At 53.5% G+C, this 21,391-nt stretch overlaps 1 protein-coding gene across 1 annotated transcript in view; it reads right to left on the bottom strand.

Annotated features, from left to right (window-relative positions):
• Positions 1-1,148: 1,148 nt before the first annotated feature.
• RXRA (retinoid X receptor alpha) overlaps positions 1,149-21,391 on the bottom strand; it is a 97,022-nt gene continuing 76,779 nt past the window's right edge. The window contains exons 5-10 of the mRNA XM_066332865.1: positions 16,592-16,761; positions 11,270-11,399; positions 7,961-8,093; positions 6,384-6,475; positions 4,724-4,829; positions 1,149-1,317 (exon numbers count right to left, since the gene is read on the bottom strand). Of these exons, the coding sequence (XP_066188962.1) occupies positions 1,170-1,317; positions 4,724-4,829; positions 6,384-6,475; positions 7,961-8,093; positions 11,270-11,399; positions 16,592-16,761 (779 nt within the window). The 3' untranslated portion in view covers positions 1,149-1,169. The remainder of the gene's footprint in view (positions 1,318-4,723; positions 4,830-6,383; positions 6,476-7,960; positions 8,094-11,269; positions 11,400-16,591; positions 16,762-21,391) is intronic.

Genomic DNA, 21,391 nt, shown 5'->3' with positions numbered 1-21,391 from the left:
AGGACAGGGACGGTGCTGCCACATCCCACACCCAGCCCCCACGGGGGACAGCCAGGGCAGGGGGACAGCCCTCTTCTTGCTTCACCACTAATTAACAACTGCAATTAACCAGCCTGGCCCAGCACTCACACTAATTGCTGCCTCGCAGCGTTTGGCAGGGCTGAAACAACAGGAGCAGCATCATGGGTGAGCCGAAAGCCCGGAGTGGGGCAGCACTGGGGTACACTGGGATATACTGGGATATACTGGGATGCCATGCTGAGGGCAGGGGGCCCAGCAAGCCCCCAGCAGCTGGGGAAAGGCCACGGGGAGTCCCTGGCAGCCTTAAAGCAAGTGCTGCAGCTGGCTCCACACGGGCACCTCTGGGGTGGGCAGCGATGTCCAGCCGCCCTCTGGAGTGGCCAAAGGGAATTTCCCGTGCCACTGACCAGCGGTGGATTCAGCTCAATCCCAAATCCTCTGCTCTGGAGCGGAAGGAGAAGGCTCAGTGCAGCCACCAGTGACTCATTCACGGGCCACGGCCTCTCCCTCCGCAAAGTAACTACCGAGACTACTAAGAATAGTTAGAAACCAAAAATAGAATATTTTTTCCTTTTTTTTTTTTTTTTTGTCTTCTTCTTCTTCTCTTTTTTTTTTTTTTTCCAAAAGAAGAAAAAAAACCCCAAAAAAACCAAAAAAACAACTCCATCTTCTGAAAATAGCCCAGCTGCAAATCCGGCAGAGTCCAACCACTCCCCTGGGCTCGTCCAAACCCCGCTGCCCCCGAGGGCTGGCACCGTTCTTTGTCCCCAACCAGGGGAAGGCTGGGAGGTGACACCAGCTCATCCAGGGCTTGGCAAAGCTCTTTCTCTCTTTTTCTTTCTCTCTCTCTCTCTCTCTCCGCTTCCCACTCCTCTCTACAAGTAGCACAAGGAAACCAGCGAGCAGGTCTGGAGATGCAGCAGTGACAGCGGAACGGACAAAGGGAAGGGCAGGCGACGAGGAGGTGACAGGCCCGGGGGTCCCCCGGATCAGACGGTGCCTCCGGCGGCTGGGGGACAGCAGGGAGGGACGGGCTGGGGCGGAGGAAAGCGGAGGAAAGAGCCCCGAAGGAGCCCGGCCGGGCGAGGGACTGACCCAGCAGAGTTCTCTCTCTCTCTCTCTCTTTCTCTCTCTCTTTTTCTCTCTCTTTAAGTCATTTGGTGCGGCGCTTCCAGCATTTCCATCAAGAAGGTGTCGATGGGCGTGTCGCCTATTAGCTTGAAGAAGAAGAGGTGCTCCAGGCATTTCAGGCCGATGGATCGAAGAGCTGGGAGACGGAGCAGGAGCTTGGCGAACCTGTGGGAACGACAGACACGGTCAGACAACACTCCCAGCCCCAGACCTTGAAATTTGGAGTCAGCCTCTTGCTACCCAATCGTGGGGCTACACCCAGAGCTCTGTGGTGTCCTCTGGTTTAGGGGAAATTTGGGAGAAAACCTTTGAATTGAGTCCTTCTGGAAAGCAAACCCAAAACAAACCCTGCGCTTCTTCTTTTCCCTCCTTTGCTCTCTGAAGCAGCCTTAAAAGTGTAGAATTTAATACACAGCACGAACAGAACAGAGAATTGGGGATACAAGCATCACAAAGGCATCCCAGGACAGCAGGGAAATCATGAATTATGACCCAGCCTTGGAGATGAGGCAGCAGAAGGGGAGATTCACAACAAACCCGTGCTGGGAACTGAGCTGGAAGAGTGAAACAAGGAATGAAAGGTCAGCCCTGGGCTGAGGGACACCCCGAGATGCTCACAGGGTGCAGCCTTTGAGAGGAAGCACCAGGGGATCAGCCTTGGCACTGCCAGTGCTGCAAACAGCCTCAGCTGCTCACCTTTTGGTCTGGGGAAAGGGCAAACAGCTGGGAAGGGGCTGCAGGAGATGCCCAGTGGGGTGAGCTGGCACTCAGCCGGGTGATGCCCCTTCCCCTGGGCACCTCCTGAGCAGCTCCACAGCCCTCCCTGGGGTTCTGGCCGTGCCCAGCTGAGCCCTGGGGCTGCTGGCCAGGCAGGAACCCGGGGTGAAGCCAAGGGCCGTGACACACAAGTTGGAGGGAGAGCTGCAAACCAGCTGGGAAAGGGGAGCTCCCCTTCCCTGCACCCACAGCTCTGAGCAGGGCAAAGAAAACCCCTTTGTCCACACCCTGGAGCAGAGGGTTTCAGGTCACACAAGGCAGGAGGACAGGCAGGAGGGCTGGGGAGAGCTGGCAGCTCTGCAGGACCCAGCCAGGATGGGAATGAGCCATCCACGCCAGGGAAAAGCTGCTGGGTGCTGGGCTCAGAGGGTGACAGGAATCTCTGGAGCCAGGAGAAAGCCACCAGCTCCTGCCAGAGTGCTTTGGATGTCCCAGGTGCCACTGGATGTCACCTCCTGGTGTGAGTGCTGCCAACCCAGGTGAAAAAAAACCACCCTTTGATGGCCACAGCAGGGTTATCTGCTTTTCCTGCTGTAAAATCAGGACCTGAACAGCAGCAAAGGGCCAGGGAGAATGGGACCTGTGCAGAAAACACACACACAGTCATGCACAAGCACACAGACCTTCTACATGCATGCACAACTCCCTCTCCCTATTTTTTTTTTTTTTTAATTTTTTTTTCAAATATTTTTTTTTTCTGCTGAGCTGGCGAGAACGGTGGGAGCAGAGCCAGGAAAAACAAATCAGTTCTACCATCCCATTCAGGAAGTTTCACTTTAAACCAAACCAGATGATGGCTCCAGCCCTGGGATATGTTTTAACTGTGAGATAACCAGCTCAGAGCACAACGTGCCAGGGGCTGGGAGGGGAGAAAAGATTCCCTGATTCCTGATTCCCTGCGGCTGCTGGGTGTCACGTAGGCACCCAGCCCTCCCTGGGGAGCAGGGCTGGGTTCCTCCTGGGAACTCCTCTCTCTCTGTGCAGGAAAATTCCCTTTTGGTGTTCACAGGGTGCTCCCAAGCTGCTGCTGGGTGGGGATTTGGAGGAAGCCCCACACCTGAAGGCACCTGGAAAGGTGAGAATTCCACAAATCCCACAGCGTGGAGCAGGGGAAGGCTCCAGTCCTGGCTCAGCCACAGGGAGAACCTGTCTGCAGCCCCAGCTGGCGATCACGTTGTGCCATGGGGTCAGGAGGATGCAGAGAGTTTTGGGGAGTTCCTGTGGAACCCCGGCCTCCCAAACCAGGGTTTCACCCTCCTGAGGCACCTGGGATGGTGCCACCACTGCCCTGCACCACTGAGGGATGCCAGGACATCCCAGACACAGCCCTCAGGACACCCCTGAGCCTGCAGAACCTCTCAGGTCACCAAGGATGGGTGTGAGCATCCCACAAGAAGGTTCCCAGCCCAAGGTCACTCAAAGGCAGTGAGAGATTCAATTCCAGAGCCCGTCGGTGCAGCTTTTGGACTTAAAACACTCCCTCAAACAGCACTGAGCGTTGAGCAGAGCCCTGGGGAACTGGTGTGGGCTGGTGGCTCAGTGTCTGTGCTGGGTGGTGGCTTCAGGAGGGTTTGGGGAGCAGGGCTGTCCCTGTGCCACCCCCTGTGTGTGCCAGGGCTGCAGATCCTGCACAAAGGGCAAAGCAAGAGCCCACCCAGCACGGGAATCATCCAGGAGAGCCGCTGGCCGTGATTGCCAAAGCAGCTCTCCCTGGGCCAGAACAGCCCTGCCACAGCAACACAACAGCCAAAGTCCAGGGTCTGGCTCTGGATTTGCTCCAGAAATGCAATTTCTGGGAGAGGAGGCAGCTTGAGTGCACACAAAGGCCCTGGGAGAGGAGAGGTGACAGCCCTGCTCCGTGCCCTGTGCTCATCCCTCAATCCCGCTGCTCACCACAGACCAAACCCGCCCCATGGCACCCTCCTCCTCACTCTGCCTGCCTCAAACCAACCAGGAACATCCCAGAAACCCCTTCACAACACACCTTTCTTCATCTGCCAGCACTCAGGGACCCAAACTGGAAGAAAAAAAACCAAATCCACCATCCCTTCCGAGGGCACCTTCCGCCCGCTGCGCTCACTGCTGTGAAAGCATCCTTTCTATTTACCCATCCACACACGGCCAGGAATGCAGGTGAGGTGCAAATCCCAGCTGCCTGGGCTGCTTTTTTTCCCAACATTTCGTGCAGCTTCCAGCGCTTTGCTTGGTTTCTCAAGGAGCTGTCAGGAAACTTAACTGGCAGTTGCCAGCTCCCGGCTGTAACTGGGAAAACGCGCCCACTCAGCTGCCGAGCAGTCCAGGAACACATTCCTAATTCCCCCTCCCATTCCCAGCTGGATTGGGGGAGGCAGGGAGGGGAGAAAAAGAGCATCAATTGAGGCTTTCACTTCCCAGCAATGATGCTCATCTGCCACCGAAAATTAACTCCATGTGAGTCCTATTTTTTGCCGCGGTTTCGCTCGCCGCGGTTTCCGAAAGGGAAATGATACCCTCCCCTTCCCACGTGTGCTCATCCCACGGCTGGGGCTGGGGGAGCTGGGGCTCCTCAGGTCTGCCCACCTGGCTGGATTTCCTGGGAGGGAATAAAGAATAAAGAATCCTGCACAGGGGAAGGTTTTTTAGGGTTTTTTAAAGGGATGCTCACAGCTGGAGAGGGTAAAAACGAGCGGTTTATCCGTAGGGAATCGCTGGGAACGGAGAGCCTGGAATAGAAGGGACCCAAGGGAGCTGCAGCACTCATTGCAGGGGGTTTGCAGGGGTGGGGGCTGCAGGAGGAGGAGCACAGGGAGCTCACCTGCCGGGCTGGTCGGGGTATTTGTGTTTGCAGTAAGCCTCTAGTGACGCGTACACCTTCTCCCGCAGCGCCTCCACCTCCGCCGGGTTCGAGAGGCCCTTGGAGTCTAAAAGGCAACACCAAAACCCATCAGCCAAGCTCCTCCAGGAGCCCCTCTGGGCACTCCCTCCATCTCTTCCAGCCCCACCAAAGTGTGGATTCAGGCTCTGAGCTCCAGGGATTTTTGGGGAGCACTCAGAGGTTTACCCTGCGACTACGCAGAGACAGGTGAGATTTTTCCTCACCTCATACCTCAACCCCCAAATGTTTTGGTTCACTGCAGTGGTCCCAGACCTTCGTTTTGAAGGGTTTAATTCCCCCTCCAGCCCTGGGCACTGTGGTGGGGCTGCAGGAGAAGCCCCTGCTCTGGCACAGCCCCCAGGACAGGACAGAGCGAGGTTCTGTTTTTAGCAGGGTGAAAGGGACAGTGCAGAAATCGATATCCCCAAGCACATGTGCCACGGGAACCTCTCCAGATTCCCCTTCTTTGACCATATATGGCTAATCCCAAATTACAGGCAATAAATTACTGCTGATTACAAGGGGGAGGGGGGACTAAAAAAAAAAAAAAAAAAACCAACCCAAAAAAAAATTCTGGGCAAGAAGCAAAACAAACCCAAGAAACTGTAATAAACCCTGCTGGAACAGCCTGGACTGGCTGTGGTGGGAAAATCCAGGCAAGGAGCTGTGCCTGGGCACAAACTGTGCTCTGTGAGGGCAGGGAAGGGCTGGTGAGGTTTGTCCTTGGCTGCCATCTGGTTTTGCTCTGGGCAGACCCACTCTGAAATCCAGAGAGCTGTGCAGGTATGTGCAGCCTGGCTCCTGCTGCACAGGGATTTGCTCCCTGGAATGCTGGAGGAAAAACCCTGGCACTGAACCTTTTTCTTCTCTTGGACAGCTGGGGCTGAGGGGGAAAAGGGAGCAGAGAAGTCTGTGAAACTGTGGTCAAAAATTGAAGGTTCTGTGTGTTTTATGAGCACATTTCACTGTCTCGCAGCCTCTCCAGGTCTGCAAAGGGTTTTTCCAGAAATGCAGGTAATAAAAGCCCTTGGATGATGAGGTTGGGAAGCACAGACAATCATCTCCACGCTCTGGTGTTGCTCTAATCCATATTTTTCTCTTCAACAACATCCAGATTTCACTTTGTTCCAAGTCAGGGACAACTCCCTCAAACACCTGAACTTTCTTTTCACAGCCACTCTAAAAAGGGAGAGAGCTGACAGGACAAGGGGGAATGGCTGTAAACTGCAAAAGAGCACGCTTAGATTGGATTTGGGGAAGAAATTTCTCCCTGTGAGTGTGGAGAGGTCCTGGCACAAGTGCCCAGAGGAGCTGTGGCTGCCCCTGGATCCCTGGAAGTCTCCAAGGCCAGGCTGGACAGGGCTTGGAACAACCTGGGATAGTGGAAGGTGTCTCTGCTCACAGGAGGAGGTTTGGAACGAAACGAGTTTTAAAATCCTCTCCAAACCAAACCAATTTCCACCCCTGCCTCCCTTCCTGCCCTACCCTCAGCACCTGGGTGCCCTCTGCTATTTCCAACAGGGCTTTTTTGGGGAAGAAAAGGACCTAAAAGGACAAAGAGCAGCCAAAAGGGGCCAGGAGAGCAGAGGCAGGCTCGTACCGGGGTTGAAGAGGACAATGGCTCGCAGGCAGCCCAGCTCTGTCTTGTCCATCAGCATGTCCCTCATTTTGGACACCAGTTCTGTCAGTACTCTGCAAAAGGACAGAGAAAGCACAGAGTCAGCACGAAAAGGAGAAAGGGGATGAAGAGCCCCCGGGGTCAGAGGCGGAGTGAGAAGCTCCGGTCACATTTAATGAAGTTGGGGATGGCGCTGGCCCGTGCCAGCTGAGGATGTGGCCTCGTTTTCCTCCTCCATCAAAAAACAGCTCATTAGGAACATCAATAGTTCCTGTGAGATACGACAGGGACCATAAAAACCGCCTTCATCCATTCACCACCAGGCTCTGGCACCTGAGAAAACCGCCTAAAAATAAAAAATAACAATAAAAACCCACCCCAACAGGTACCTAAAAGTAATTTCCTCTGCCGGTAATTTTTATTGCTCCCTTCGCTCTTACTGCAGGTGTCGGTCTTGAAATATTTTCCACTGATTGCCCAGTTTTTCATGTGAGATCCTGCAGCAGAGCCACGATCTTGCACTTATGACCTCACAGGAAGAAATGATGTCACCCAGGTCCGAGCAACAATTTCCTCACGGAGCAGAGCAGCAAAGGTGATTCGGGCTCGACTCAAGATGAGTCTCAGGGAGAGAAATCAGCATTTCAGCAGCGTCTGGAGTCACGCTGGGGGTCAAACACCCTGCAAGCCGGGCTTTAAAACACTTTCCCAAAGGCTGAGATTAAAGAGCCCTGGGGACACGCCTGTGCAACCTGCTGAGTACGGCTGGGGCCGTCTCATTGTGCAAATAAAATCACGTCTTGCTCCAATTAAAGATGAAAAGGAGCCAAGGAGTGGCCTCCTCCTAACATTAGAAGGCATCTGGACTCCATGAAAGGGGCTTTGATTTGCACTGGGCACCCTCCACCCTGTTTGGGAGGGGTTTTTTCTGGTTTGGGGGGTTTTTTTGCAGCTTCTAGAGGAAGGGTTTGCTGCGGTGTTTTCATGGGATGGACTCATTCATCCTGGACTCCTGCGAGCCCTCGAGCAGGACTGGAGGTGGTTTGGGATGGAGATAGGCATGGGGATGTGGAGGTGAAGTGGTTTGAGGTGCAATCCCATCACTGCATTGCTGTGTCCCTGCATCCCTGCAGCCTTGCATCTCTGCATCCTGTGTCCCTGTATCCCTGCAGCCTTGCATTACTGCATCCCTGGATAGCTGCATCCCCTGTACTCCTGGATCCCAGCGTCCCCGTATCCCTGCATTCCTGCAGCCTTGCATCCCCTGCATCCCTGCATTCCCTACATCCCCTGTATCCCTGTGTCCCTGCATCCCTGTATCCCCTGCATTCCCTGGATTCCCAACAACCCCTGTATCCCTGCATTCCCTGCATCCTGTGTCCCTGCATTGCCACATCCCTGCATTCCCTATATCTCTCCATCGCTGTGTCCCTGTATCCCTACATCGGTGCATCGCTACATCCCTGCAGCCGTGCATCCCTGTATCCCTGTGTCCCTACACGCCCTGCATCCCTGCACAGCTACATCCCTGTATCCCTGCATCCCTGCAGGCTGCCCACCTGTCGAAGATGGCCCCGACGCCGGCGCTGTGGGCGCTGTTGCGGTGCACGTGCAGCCCCGTGGCCAGCAGGATCCCGTCCTTGACCGCGATGGAGCGGTGCGAGAAGGAGGCGATGAGCAGCTCGTTCCACCCTGGGGAGGAGACAAAAAAAACCCACCCAGGCTGCGGTTAAGAGCCGTGGGGATCCGTGGGGATCCATCCCCTCGGGAAGTTTGGGAATCGGTGATGAGATCTCTCTAAAAGGAGGAGGAGGAGGAAGAGGAGGAGGAGGAGGAGGAGGAAAGCGCCTCTGTGGCTGGACGTGGGGAAGGAAGGGGGAGCCAGCTTCTTCTTGGATGTCAGGGGAGGGAAAAAACCCATCGAGAAGCCAAGTCACTACGAACAAAGCCAATAAAGGGAGCAGTTTCCTCTATAAACCGTGCAGACACCAGGCAAACAGCTCTGCCTGACGCTGCCCGTGGGTGGGGAGCCCTGAGCTCCCCTCTGCCCTCAGCCCCTGTCTCCCCAGCAGCTCCAGCCCTTATCAGGGGTTTGCCATCAGCTCCTCAGGCTCCTCCTCAGGCCACCAAAGTTCATTCACCAGCCCTGAGCCCTGCCAAAGGACTTTTTATCTGGGGGCTTGTTGTTTCTGCCATGAAAACACTGGGAGGGGTTGGGGCTGTTCTCTGCACAGCCCCGTGTCTGTGACCTGGGAAACAGATTTTAGTCTTATTAATTGGCCAGGCTGCTTTGGGATATAGGAAGAACATCCTCTGAGCCCAGACCTGCTGGGAAGGGAAGGGAGATGTGACCTCCACGTCTTCCAGCTCCCCTTCCCAACCCAACACCTCTTCAATTCCTAAATCCACCACAGGCTGAGCTCAAGAATTCCTCAGACAAAGCCCCAATGAGGGGAAATGCTGCCAAGCATGAAGGGTGGAAATCTGGGTGGCTTTCAGCCAGGAGCAACATCTTCAGTAAGACAAGATGGGGTCTTCTGCAACTCCCCTGGACTGAACATGTTCTGGAGTTCTGGTCCAGAAACACCAGGATATTTAGATTTAGGTTTTTTTTTCCCCAGGCTGGAAAAGCATCACAATATCCTTCACCTCTCCTGCCACAACACCACATCTCACAGCCTGGGATAAACACAAGGCCCATGTGTCTGTATTTACCTTCTGCTGCAGCCCCGGGTGGTGCCATCAGAAATGTTGACAAGGAATAAAGTTCACTCTTTCCTAAGTGGCCACAGGATGTTTCCACCCCAGCCACGGGAACATTTCTTTGGCTATTTACTGGCTGAGGCCTGGCACTTCCACAGGGATTGCAACACTGTGAAACCCAAGGAGGATGGAGGAGAAGGAGCCTGCAGAAACCCTGTTCCCGGGAGGAAGAGGAGCTCCCAGAGCCAGATCCAGGGGAATTTGTCCCACACAGCCCCACAGCACCTCCACACACAGCTCCAACCAGCAGAAAGCAGAGCTGCCTCTCCCCACCCAGCCCAAGCTGGGCTTATTCCAGTGCAGGAGCACTGGCTTCAGCAGCATCCCTCATCTGGATTATTGCCATGGATGGTTCAGCTGAAATGGGGAAGGTTTTCCTACCTTGCCTTTCACCAGAACATCCCCAAAGGGCTGCCAAGACAGAGGCAAGCAGGGAAAATTCACTACAACCACAGGCAGCAAACTTGAATTGGAGACCAACCAAGCCTGCCCCGAGAGTTCTGTGACTCCTGTGACTCACCAAACAGGGTGGCTGCAGCCCCCAGGATGCTCTGGCTCCCCTGGGATAGGGAAGGCACTTTGGCAGAGCAGTGGCCATCGTGTCAACCCAGCTCCCTGCCAGCTTTCCCCTCCAAAAGCAGCTGCAGGGAGGTAACGCTCAGCATCCTTTGCCAGGCTGAGCAAACATCAGGTTATTCCTGTCTCAGCTTGGAAACTGGCGGAAAACACGCTGAAAAAGTCAGGTTTCCTTCCCTCCCAAACAGCTCAGTATTTTTAAACGGGTCTGAGGAAAGCTGCTGCCAGCCCATCCAGCACTGCTCCTCCAGAGCTGCGTGCTCCACTTGTTTTGCCTCCCAGGATGCCTGACTGAGGCTCTTAGCTGGATTTTAAAGCTTCAATATTTCATGGGCAGCTGTTCTCAGCAGGCCACTCAATAATACATCGGGTAGAAGACTTGGGGAAGGTTATCTGAGGCTCTGGCAGAGACGCTTGGAGCAGGGAGCTCCAGGGAGCTGCTCCAGGTGTTCAGCGGCCTCAGGGTTGGAGCCACCAGGAAATTTGGGATGTGATGGGGTTTGCAGCCCCTCTCCTGCTGCCCATGAGGTGTGGAAGAGAGTCACAAACAGAGAACACAGGTCAGGAATTCTGCAGTTCCAGGTTTAATCAGCTGCCTGCTAAAGAGAGAGGAAAACCTGGAGCTGCCACGGTTTGGGTTCCACTTCCCAAAAGGAAAAGGCAGAGCTTTGTCTGAATCCAGCTCTTTGCAGAAAGCCCTCAAAGATCCCTGCACAGATCAGCCCTACACAGACCACTCCCTGCTCATCCACCCTCACAAGAGGCTCTAGAAATCCTCTTCAAATCCACACTTTGGGTGTTCCAAAGGGCTCAGAGCCAGCTCTGGCAAAATCCATGGAGCACCTTCAACCCAGGGCGGCAGGAGGGTGCAGCACCCTCACAAAAGTGAATTGGGGGGAAATAAAAGGAACTTTACAAGTACCAAGGACTTCAAAGCCCCTGGCTTACAAAGAGCTTCATGCCTCAAACACACCCTCCCCGAGCTCTGCTCCTGATTTCTTGCCCTCCACGAGCTTTGTGCAGCAGCAGGAGCCCGAATTCACTCAAGAGGGGAAGACCCTTCCTACAGCCAACTGCTTTCCACCTCCCAAACCCTGCTCCTGCAGCCCCCCTGCTGCACAAGGAAATTTAAAATAAGCCCTGAGAGTTCTATTTTCATCTTGGTGGGTGGGAGAAGAAGTGAGATGTACTTTTCTCTCCTTTCTGGTTTTAATTATGATCAAACATTTCGGTTCGATGAAATTTCACGGGGGCCTGAGTCTTTCAAGCCTCAGTTTGGGAGGAAGGCAGAGTTTAACTCCTTTGGTTTAAAGTCACCCATCTCTGAGTTTCTCATGGATCACAGATGAAGCTGGGCCGTTTTTCAGCTGCTTGGCCACAGTTTGGATCCAATTCAACACCACACGGAAGGTTTCTAAAATCCCGTTTAAAAAACTAACGATCGGAGGTTTTCAAGGACCTAAATCTGAGGGTAGAACCTGTCCCAGGGGCCATCCAGCAGTCCCCAGGTGGGGACAGATGACACTCACCTGCTCTGAGCAAGATGACCTGGTCATCCAGGGGCAGCTCGGAGAAGTGGGGGATCCTCTTGGCCCACTCCACCAGGGTGAAGAGCTGTTTGTCTGCAGCCTGGCAGATGTTTGTCACCGGGTCATTGGGCTGCCAAAAAACAAACCAGGAAAAAAAATAAAGAGATGGAAAAGCTTGGAAAAGGCAGAGTGAGGAACAGAGAGGCTGCAGCAGCAGCAGCCTGCCTGCCATCCCTGAGGTGGATGTTATCACTCACAGGCAAAGGAAGTGATTTGGCTGCTCCACCACAAGGGTTGTAATAGTTTTTAACAAGCCCCCAAAATAGGAATTGGGAGTGCTGAGCCTCCATATCCATCACCCTGACTGATGAATCCAGGCAGCTCCAGCCTGGGGAAGGGCAGACTCCAGCATCTCCCAGCTCGATAAACCAGCTCCAGAGGGGGCATTACAGAAAAAAAAGGAGAAAACCCCTTTCCTTTGAAATATTATCCAGTAACAGAAACCATCTGCTCCTAAGGAGGACAGTCAGCCTAAACACACCAAATCCCTGTTTAAAGGAACTGCTCACAGCTCAAGTGGATTTGTGATTAGGAACTGGAAGAGCCAGTTTAACCCTGGGGAAGGCTGAGCTCGCTGCTCCAAGTGTGTCTGCAGGGTTCAACTCTCTGGACAGGGATGTATGAGCCCTTCCCCTCTCCCACTGTAATCCCTGCTGATACCCAGCAGCTTGGACTGTACAATTAGCCTCTTTCCATGTCCTTAAAAGAGCAGTTTCCAACCTGGAGAAGTGTTTACCGCCCCTCTGGCTTGCAGGGGTGTGAAGTCAGAGGAAGAGCAGGCATCTAACATGTCAGTGTACCTTGCCATTTAGGGATTAGCACCTTTGTCTCCCACACAGAATGGGTCAGAAGGGACCTTAAAGCCATTTTCCTCCATGAGGATGGGGGTGGCAGGGTGATTTAGGGATTAGCACCTTTGTCTCCCACATGAGATGGGTTAGAAGGGACCTTAAAATCATCTTCCATGGGCAGGGACACTTCCCACTATCCCAGCTTGCTCCAAGCTCCATCCAGCCTGGCCTTGGACTCTTCCAGGGATGGAGCAGCCACAGCTTCTCTGGGCAGCCTCCCCACCCTCCCAGGGAAGAATTTTTTCCTGGTATCTGCTCTAACCCCACAGTGTCTTTTAGCTGGAATCCATTCCCCCTTGTCCTGTCCCTCCGTGCTCTCTGTGGCTGTCAGTGTAACCTGTCCCAGGCTGGGCACAGCAGCACCACGCTGCCAAGTCCCCCTCAGAGCCCTGCCCCAGGCCCCTGGCAGCACACCCAAAGCTCTGTGCCTCAGTGGCCAACATCTCCCGTTTTCTCCAGGCCAAAAATAGGCAGGATTTGGCCAGCTCAGGGCACCTGCCCTGGAAGCATTTCCACCTGTCGCACGCAGAGATGGATGGGCACAGGCTGGCACTGCCACGGGGACGTGCCCCCCGTGTCCCACCCCCCTCCAGCAGCTCCCCCAGGGCTGCAGGGGCAGGGCTGGCTCACTCCCAGGGAGATGGGGCTCTTCCCTGCGGAAGGAGACGGGAGCAGGGACTGGGATTTTCCTGGGAGAAGGAGATCAGACGGGATTTTTCTCTGGATAAGAAATGTGTGTGAGGAGGAGCTCTGCAGGGTTCAGTGTTTCACTGGAAGCACAAGGAAATTTGATATTCAGGTGCAGGAAGGGGGAGAAGGGACACCAGAGGTCCTGAACATCCCCAGCCTCAAATTATGCCAGATTTCTCAGTCAGGTGGAGAATCCTGACATCCCAGCAAGGTGAGATGGGAATCATGACTTACGGGAGTCATGAACGCAGCCCTTGCAGCAACAAGTGCCTGCAGAGCCCCAGAAAAGGGGTAATTTAGGTAAATTAGATGTTTTTGCCAAAGCTTTCATCAGGGCTGGCTCGCTGGCAGGTTGTCACCATGTGCAGGGGCTCCAGGTGACCCAGCCCTGGCTGTCCCTCCAAGGGCAGCACAAGCTGTTCCCAACCTCTGGTGCTCCAAAGCCTCATCCTCATCCTCACTCCCACCTCAGATGGCAATTCCTGGAACCACCACGGCTCTTCCTGGCAGAACCTGATCACTGGGGTGTGAGCAGCAGCTAAAAGTGTCCAGAGGGCCCTGCCTGGCTCCAGGAGGGGAATGGCAGTGCTGGAAACCCTCCCTGTGCACAGAAAGCAAATCCCCTCCTGCAGTAAATAAACACCAAGGGCACGGTGCCGGGGTGTGACACAGCCAAAGGGCACCTGATCTTCTTGGAAAACTGCAGCTTGGAGGCATCTTCCAGAAAATGGTGACTTGAAACCAGCCGTTCAAAGGCCAATAAAGAACTAACGGGGAGGAGAGCTCTCAGTTACAGGCTTTGCCTTTCCCAGGCTGTGCTCACAGGGCAGGAGCCCAAATTCCCAAGGCCTGGGGCACAGGAAAAGCCACCCCCTGGGACAGGGACATGGCAGAAGGTGACAGCCACAGAGAGCACGGAGGGACAGGACAAGGGGGAATGGATTCCAGCTACAAGACACTGTGGGGTTAGAGCAGATACCAGGAAAAAATTCCTCCTTGGGAAGGTGGGGAGGCTGCCCAGAGAAGCTGTGGCTGCTCCATCCCTGGAAGAGTCCAAGGCCAGGCTGGATGGAGCTTGGAGCAAGCTGGGATAGTGGGAAGTGTCCCTGCCCATGGCAGATGGTTTTAAGGTCCCTTCTAACCCATCTCATGTGGGAGACAAAGGTGCTAATCCCTAAATCACCCTGCCACCTCCATCCTCATGGAAGAAGATGATTTTAAGGTCCCTTCTGACCCATTCTACGTGGGAGACAAAGGTGCTAATCCCTAAATCACCCTGCCACCCCAGTCTGGCACAGCCAGCTGGGAAATGTCCCTGCAGGTCACCAGCAGCTGGCCTGAGGTGCTGAGGCACAAATCAAAGCACGCAACACACGAAGCCAAGAGCCAACAGCTCGTGTTTTCCCCCGTGTTTTATCAGGGCTGGGATTTGTCTGCCTTTCCATCACCTGGGCTCCGGGGGAGAGCAGCAGCTCCTCTGTCTTCCCTCTCCTCATCCTTTGGTGGCCCCGTCACCAGGAGCTGCTGATCTCATCCATCTGCTAAACCTGCTACAAATGTCACCTCTCCTGCTCGACAATAATAGGGCATTTCAACAAGCCTCCCGCTTCTATTTAGATGCAACACACATCCCTGTTCACAGTAATGCGTGTTGAATTATGCAGGAACCGGCTTTCAATTTGCTACAAGAGGCTGAGGAGACGCGGTGCCAGACGAAGCCATTTATTTCAGCTCGGCTCTCTGGGGTTTGTTTTCAAGTCAGCACAACGCTGGCTCCAGCTCCCCTGAAGGATTTTTTAATCCTGAGAGCAGTCAGAGACTCTCTGAGCCCCTCATAACTCCTAGGGGATAAAAAAGTCCCTTTAAAGCTTCGTGGTGGTGGGATCCTCCTCTTAAATACAGGTGAGGATTTGTACCTGATTCTGTACCTGATTTGTACCTGGTTCTGAACTTGATTCTGGAGAGTTTCACTGAGGGACTGGCTCTGTCCACACCACGAAGCCTTGAATATCCAAAAGCCACCCAAGGAATCCTAAGGAAAAGCTGTCTTTGCCAAAAGAGCATCCCAAAAAAGCCAGTTGAGATTTCTCCTGACTCCCAGATCACTCCCAGACTCACAGAATCCTGCTGGAAGTGACCCTAAAGATGCTCTATTTATAACCCCTTGCCATGGAAAGGGATTTCAGACTCGAACCCTCCAAGCCTCATATGAAGAGAGAGATGAAAACGTTGTTGTAACAGAAAATAAACACTGCAGAGTCCTTGCACTTGCTTGGAATAGCTGCATTTCATCAGCTCAGCCTCACAGCCACCCAGCAGGAATTGCACAGGGATATTTCAGAGCTGCTCTCCCGGCTCAGCCAGCCCAAATGTTGGCAGAGTTCAACCTCTGAGTCCCTCAAAGGACTTTGTGGCAACCAGGAGATGCCCCGCCACTGCAGCCTCAGTTGCTGTTTTTCACAGGAATTCCTCAATCCCCACTGCTTTCACAGGAAAAAGGGGTTTGGGGGAGTGGGGACTGCACCCTAAATACTGCCTGGGCTGCAGAGGGTCTGTCCTAGAAGTGGAATTTCAGAGGAGGGTTTGGCTTTTTCATCAGGAGACTGCTGCTTTGCAGGGAGATCTCTCCCTTTTCATAAGGGAATCTCACAGGAAAGGGCCCAAAACACCTTCCCTCAGTCTCCACAAAATCCCAGACTGGTTTGGGATGGAAATGACCTCAAAACCATCTCATTCCAACCCCCTGCCATGGGCAGGGACACCTTCCACCAGCCCAGGCTGCCCCATTTCCCTCTTGTCACAGCACATCCTGGTACAGCCCAGATGCTCCAAGCAGGCCCCGTTATAAGGCAAGTTCCTAACTGGGAAAAGAACTTGAAAGTCAACCTCTAGGCAAATTCCTCCAGGTTTTCTCTCCTCAGAGCCAAGCAGCTGCATAATTCTGCAGCTGAGAAGTCACACCCTCATCCTCCAGCTCTTATCTCTCTGCACTTCAGCCACACAGTTTATTGCCTCAGCTGGACTCAGAGCTCTTCAGAGCATGGAGTGTCCCTCCTGCCTTTTAGCACCGAGGGCTGTTTTTGACAACAAAATCTTCTCTGTGAGCCCTTTCAGTTATTCCTTACAGCACCTCTTCCTTCCCTGTGGCTGTGGGACAGAGGACACCAAAGGCTGGTGGCTGCTGGCTCTGCTGACTCACAGAGCCTGCAGCAGAGCCAAGAATTGCATTTCTCAGCTGCTTCTTTTCCCTCTCTGCCCCAGCTGTCCTCATGGTCACTCCTTGCTGGAATTCTGCAAACTGAGGATTTGGGGATTTTTGTATACAGTGAGTCAAGATGGATGATTTTGGATGTTAAGTCCTTCTTCTTCCTCCTCCTTCATGGGTTTGGGTGTAATTGGGTGACAGATGCCTGCGTTGTGGGTCTTGGATGGTCATTATTGGGTCAAAAGTATAAATAATACAGGGATCGCCTCATTATTGGGTAATTATCACTTAAATAACCTTGGAAGGAGTTAGAAGCTCTCCATTTTAGATGATTTCTAACCTGCTACTTAGACCTCACACCTCACGAGTCTGTAAGGAGGTATGAAACAATAAACACCCAAGCCTGAACTCTAAAATCGACGTGTATTCATCCTGACCTCGGCAGAGAAAAGAGAAACCAGAACCACCCCGAACCCTGACGTCCCCACAGCCACCCCTGGGGCAGAGGCTCCTCACCGAGCTGGGTGTCAGGCCCATGTTGGCCTCGATGTAGGTCTCTGTCTTTGGCTCCACGGCCAGCTCAGCCTCCAGGATCTTCTCCACGGGCATGTCCTCGTTGGCGCTGCTCGTGGACTCCACCTCGTTCTCGTTGCGGTCCTTGCCCCGCTGCCTCTCCTCCTGCACGGCTGGGAGTGACACACAGGGGACAGGGCAGCGTCAGTGTCACCCCACAGCAGGCCACCAAACCCGCCCCAAATCGTCCTGCAGCAGCAGCATCACCTCCCCTCTGACGTGTGCTGGGGTTTCCCCAGGGAATGGGAAAGGCAGGGAGCAGCCCCAGGGTGGGAAATCAGCTCTGCCCTGGGAGCAGGGAGAGGGATGATCCTGCCTGGAAAAGCCACTTCTGAGGGAAGGGGCTCTGCTGGGAAAGGCCCTTCTCTGCAGAGGGATGGATGCTGGAAAGAAAAAAAAAAAAAAAAAAGGTTGAAGGCAAATGATGGAAAAGCACCAGGAAGGAAACCAGAAACCCCAGTGGGAGTCACTGCAGGAGAGAGGAGGGTGAAGGGACAGAATCAGGGGATCCTATAACAGGTCACTTTAAAGCAGAAATGCAGAGCTCAGCCACCTCTGAGGCTGGCAGTGCTGAATTTCCCTGGAGGCCACGTCGTGACCCTCTCCAGCTCCCGTGGGACAGGAGTTCCATGCAAACCTCCATCCTGCCTTTGGGCAAGCCCCAGACAGACAGGAGAGACCTGTCCCCAATCCTGTGGGGTGGGAATGATCTCAGCAGCCTGTCACATGCTGCTGAGCTCTATCTGAGCAGCTCAGAGATGAAAAAACACTCACTGGATGCTAATAGCATTATTATTATTATTAATGACCTCCCTTGGAAACCTGCACACGCTTTTCCCACCCCTGGAAAGCAGCTTTGTGCAGTTGCAGTGGGAACTCTCTCTCTTCTCCATCACCTTGTCACAGACCCCAAATCCCACATTTTCCACTGTTTCCCACAGCACATTTCAGCCCCCTCTGCCTGAGAACATCTCTGGCCATGACACACAACTCTCTGAACTCACCCAGCTCTTTGCTGAGGCACTGCAATAACATAAAAACCCTGCTGTTTACTGACAATTACCCCAGCACCCCCTTCCTGCTGCGTTTGAAGCTGGTTCTGGGATGTTCAGGCAGAGCAGCAGGGGCACAGGAATGGTTTGGAGGAAACCAGAGCTGTCTGTAACACAACGAGGCTTTTCAGACCATCAGCTCTGTGCCAAGTGCAAAATCAAACCCTACAACATGACACTGCAGGAAAAAATGAAATAAAATAAAATTAAAAATAAAAATAACATAAAATAAATAAAATTTAAAAAATGAAATGAAATGAAATGAAATGAAATGAAATGAAATGAAATGAAATGAAATAAAATAAAATAAAGTTAAGTGAAATGAAAAGAAAAAAACAACCCAGGAAATGGAGAGACAGGCTGAAGGAGCCCTCTCTGGCCGTTGATCCCATTAACCCAGCTCCTGGAGCTGATTCCCAGTGCTCCCCCTCCCTTCTCTCAGTGTTGCTGTTTGCTGCACGTCAACAGAGCTCAGCCTCTTCCATGTGAGAGCTGTTATGCAAAAAGGCAAGAGGTTCCTTTCTGCAAACTGCTCTGAAGTCCACGGGCTGCAGAGGCTCCCCAGGCCCACCAACACTGTCTGCTGGGCTGCCACAGCCAGGGAAACCCAGATCTGTGCCGTGGCTTTTGTCCATCTGGCGTGGATTCTTCTTCTTTTTCAAGCCATCGTAAAACCCTGCTTTAATTTCACCCCTCCAACCCCACTCCTGCTTCTCCAGTCATCAGAGAGAGGGAAGTTTTTGCTTAATGCCAACCCTTCTTCAGCAGCACAGATGCACCAGGATTCCTCTGGGCGCATTAGAGGAGATGAAACACCTACTAAATAACACAAAATCCTGAGAGGAAGGCAAACCCTCAATAAATGGGGTCTTATGAAAAGATTTAAATGCCGAAGTGCTGATGGAGATTTGGAGCAGCTCTCAAGGATGAAGGTGCAAAGTTGGGATCACTGGGGTCACCCCACCGCGGTGTGAACCCCAAAAACACATCCTCGTGCTGGACACTGGGATTTGTGGCAAAGCACTGCAGAGCTCTGGGCAGACAGGGGCTACTTAAAGCCTTCAGTGTGTAAATCTCAACCCTCTCAGTGCCACACTCCTGGCCTGAAGAGTCAGACACACTTCAGGGGTTGTAGGACAGGATCTTACAGGGCACCTGGACAGCACCTGCCTGTGATCAGCCTGAACCCAGCTGATACAAACACCACAAGAGACAGATGGGCAGAGATCAGACACGTAAAGAGTTCTTCCTATTGATCCCAGCTCGGAGCTGCTGCAGCAGAAAATCGGTGCTGCAGCTCCCTGCAGAGCTGGTCAGGGCACAGCTGACTCATCCCAGCTCAGCCCCACGCACAGCCGGCTCCAGGGACAGCCCGGGCACAGCAGATGGCACCGTCCCACCCAGCAGCCAAAGATAAACCCAGCCCTCTGCAGGAGGTGTGATCTGCTCTGCTACACCCCTGCTGCCGAGCCCAGGCAGCCTCCTCCAACGGCAGGACTAGTGTGGGATCACTGCAGCATTGCCTCTGTCCATCCATCCATCCCTCCCTCCATCCATCCATCATCCATCCATCCATCCCTCCATCCATCCATCCATCATCCCTCCATCCATCCATTATCCATCCATCCATCCATCCATCCATCCCTCCATCCATCCATTCCTCCATCCATCCCTCCATCCATCCCTCCATCCATCCATTATCCATCCCTCCATCCATCCATCCATCCCTCCATCCATCCATCATCCATCCATCCCTCATCCATCCCTCCATCCATCCATCCATCCATCCATCCATCATCCATCCATCCCTCCATCCCTTCCTCCATCCATCCATCCATCCATCCATCCCTCCCTCCATCTCTCCATCCCTCCCTTCATCCATCCCTCCATCCATCCATCCCTCCATCCATCCATCCATCCATCCATCCATCATCCATCCATCCCTCCATCCATCCCTCCATCCATCCATCCCTCCATCCATCCATCCATCCCTCCATCCATCCATCCATCATCCCTCCATCCATCCATTATCCATCCATCCATCCCTCCCTTCATCCATCCATCCATCCATCCATCCATCCATCCATCCATCCATCCATCCCTTCCTCCATCCATCCATCTCTCCATCACCCAGAGTTTGTGAACACAGCCTGTCCCTCCCTCAGGAATGATGCAGGACACTTGCCCAGCCCTGGGATGGATGCAGGTTTTGGGGATACCTGCCAGGCTGCTGATCCTATTTTCTATCCCTACAGGCAGCTCCAGGAACGAAGTGGGAACAGCTTCATTCCTCATGTGTTCAACAAAACTGTTCCTGCAGCAGCCCTGGGCCTGCTTTGGGGTACACAAGAACTCCCCTCCCATAATCACCTCACTGTCACCTCATCCTTGTCTGGTGACACCAAAGTGGGAACCACCTTGCTCTTCTCAGCTTCCCAAAAAGGCTGATTTTCCTGGTCCTGAGGGTGGCACAGCTTTAGATCAACAGTGGGGGTCTATCCACCTCAAATGCAGGAGCTGAGGCAGGAATTTGGCCAGAAAACCCTCTCCTGCAAGGCAGAGCACTCTCAGGCTGTGGCCACCCCGTGTTTCCAGAGCTGAGCTTCCCTGCCCTCTCTTTTGTGCTGACTGCTGTGCCAATGCTTTTATTTCTCTTCAAGGGACGGCTGAGAGCTTTTCCAGGCTGGTTTTCTAAACATAAGGGAAGCTTTTGAATCTTGCAATCCACTTGAGGAGGAAAAAAAAAAAAAAAAGATGCAGTTGGAGAGCACGGAGAGGCAGCCCCACCTCCTCCAGCTATGTCTGCGCCGAGCCAAGGACAGAAGCCTGTGTTTTCCATGGCACCTGATGAAGAGCCTCTCCTGTTATTCTGCCTGATTTGGTCTGTACTTGCCTCAGGCCAGTTGCTGTCATGTTTCATCTTGAGCTTCTCCAGCCCATCTGCACTTCCCCAGGCCACGATACAGCAAGACATGGAGGAGCCCCATGTGTCCAAGCCACTCCTTGGTGACCTCTCGTGTCTTCAAAAACCCAAAATGTCTCGTCCTGTGGGTTGCAGATGAGCCTCAGCCATCCAAGCCCGAGGGCTGCATGTGCCAAAATGCCAGATCCACCCTCTCTCTGCAGGTGTCCACACCACACTGGACACCTCGGCTCTGCACATGGGGCAGCATCTGATGGCTGAAAAAGCAGCTTTGAGTCCACTGCAAAGCGCCACCCAACCCAGCTCTGGTGGCCAAACCAACCCCTGTGGGCGGCCACGCTCGTGGGCACTGCCAAAGGAATGTCAGGGGACGGAGGGAGAGGCCCAAAGAAAAGGGTTTTCCACAGGGAAACGGTGTTTCTGAGAGGGCAGGAGCAGCACAGGTTGGTTTATTTGCTGGCAGAGACTCCAGCAGCTCCAGTGACACTCGCCCAGTGTCAACACAGAGCTTGGTGGGATGAAAATCCACCCCTGCAGGAGCAACGGGGTGGAGGTTGTTCCTTTCCATGGGGAAAGGATAATTCACTCCCCTAAAAAAATGGGGTTTTCTCAGGGAAACAGACCCAGTGTCCCGAGAGCACAGGGGGAAGGCACCAAAGCTCAGCCCCAAACCTGCTCAGTTTTATTTTTCCCCCATCCTGCAGGTGAGTGGCTGGTTATTTATGAGGTGCAGGGTGGGGGTCATTGGGGATTTCTGATCCTCTCACA

Source organism: Sylvia atricapilla, chromosome 19 (assembly GCF_009819655.1).
Source record: "Sylvia atricapilla isolate bSylAtr1 chromosome 19, bSylAtr1.pri, whole genome shotgun sequence".
Classification (NCBI taxonomy): Eukaryota; Metazoa; Chordata; class Aves; order Passeriformes; family Sylviidae; genus Sylvia; species Sylvia atricapilla.
The sequence above is the reverse complement of the archived record's forward strand: the minus strand, read 5'-3'. Positions and strand labels throughout refer to the sequence as shown.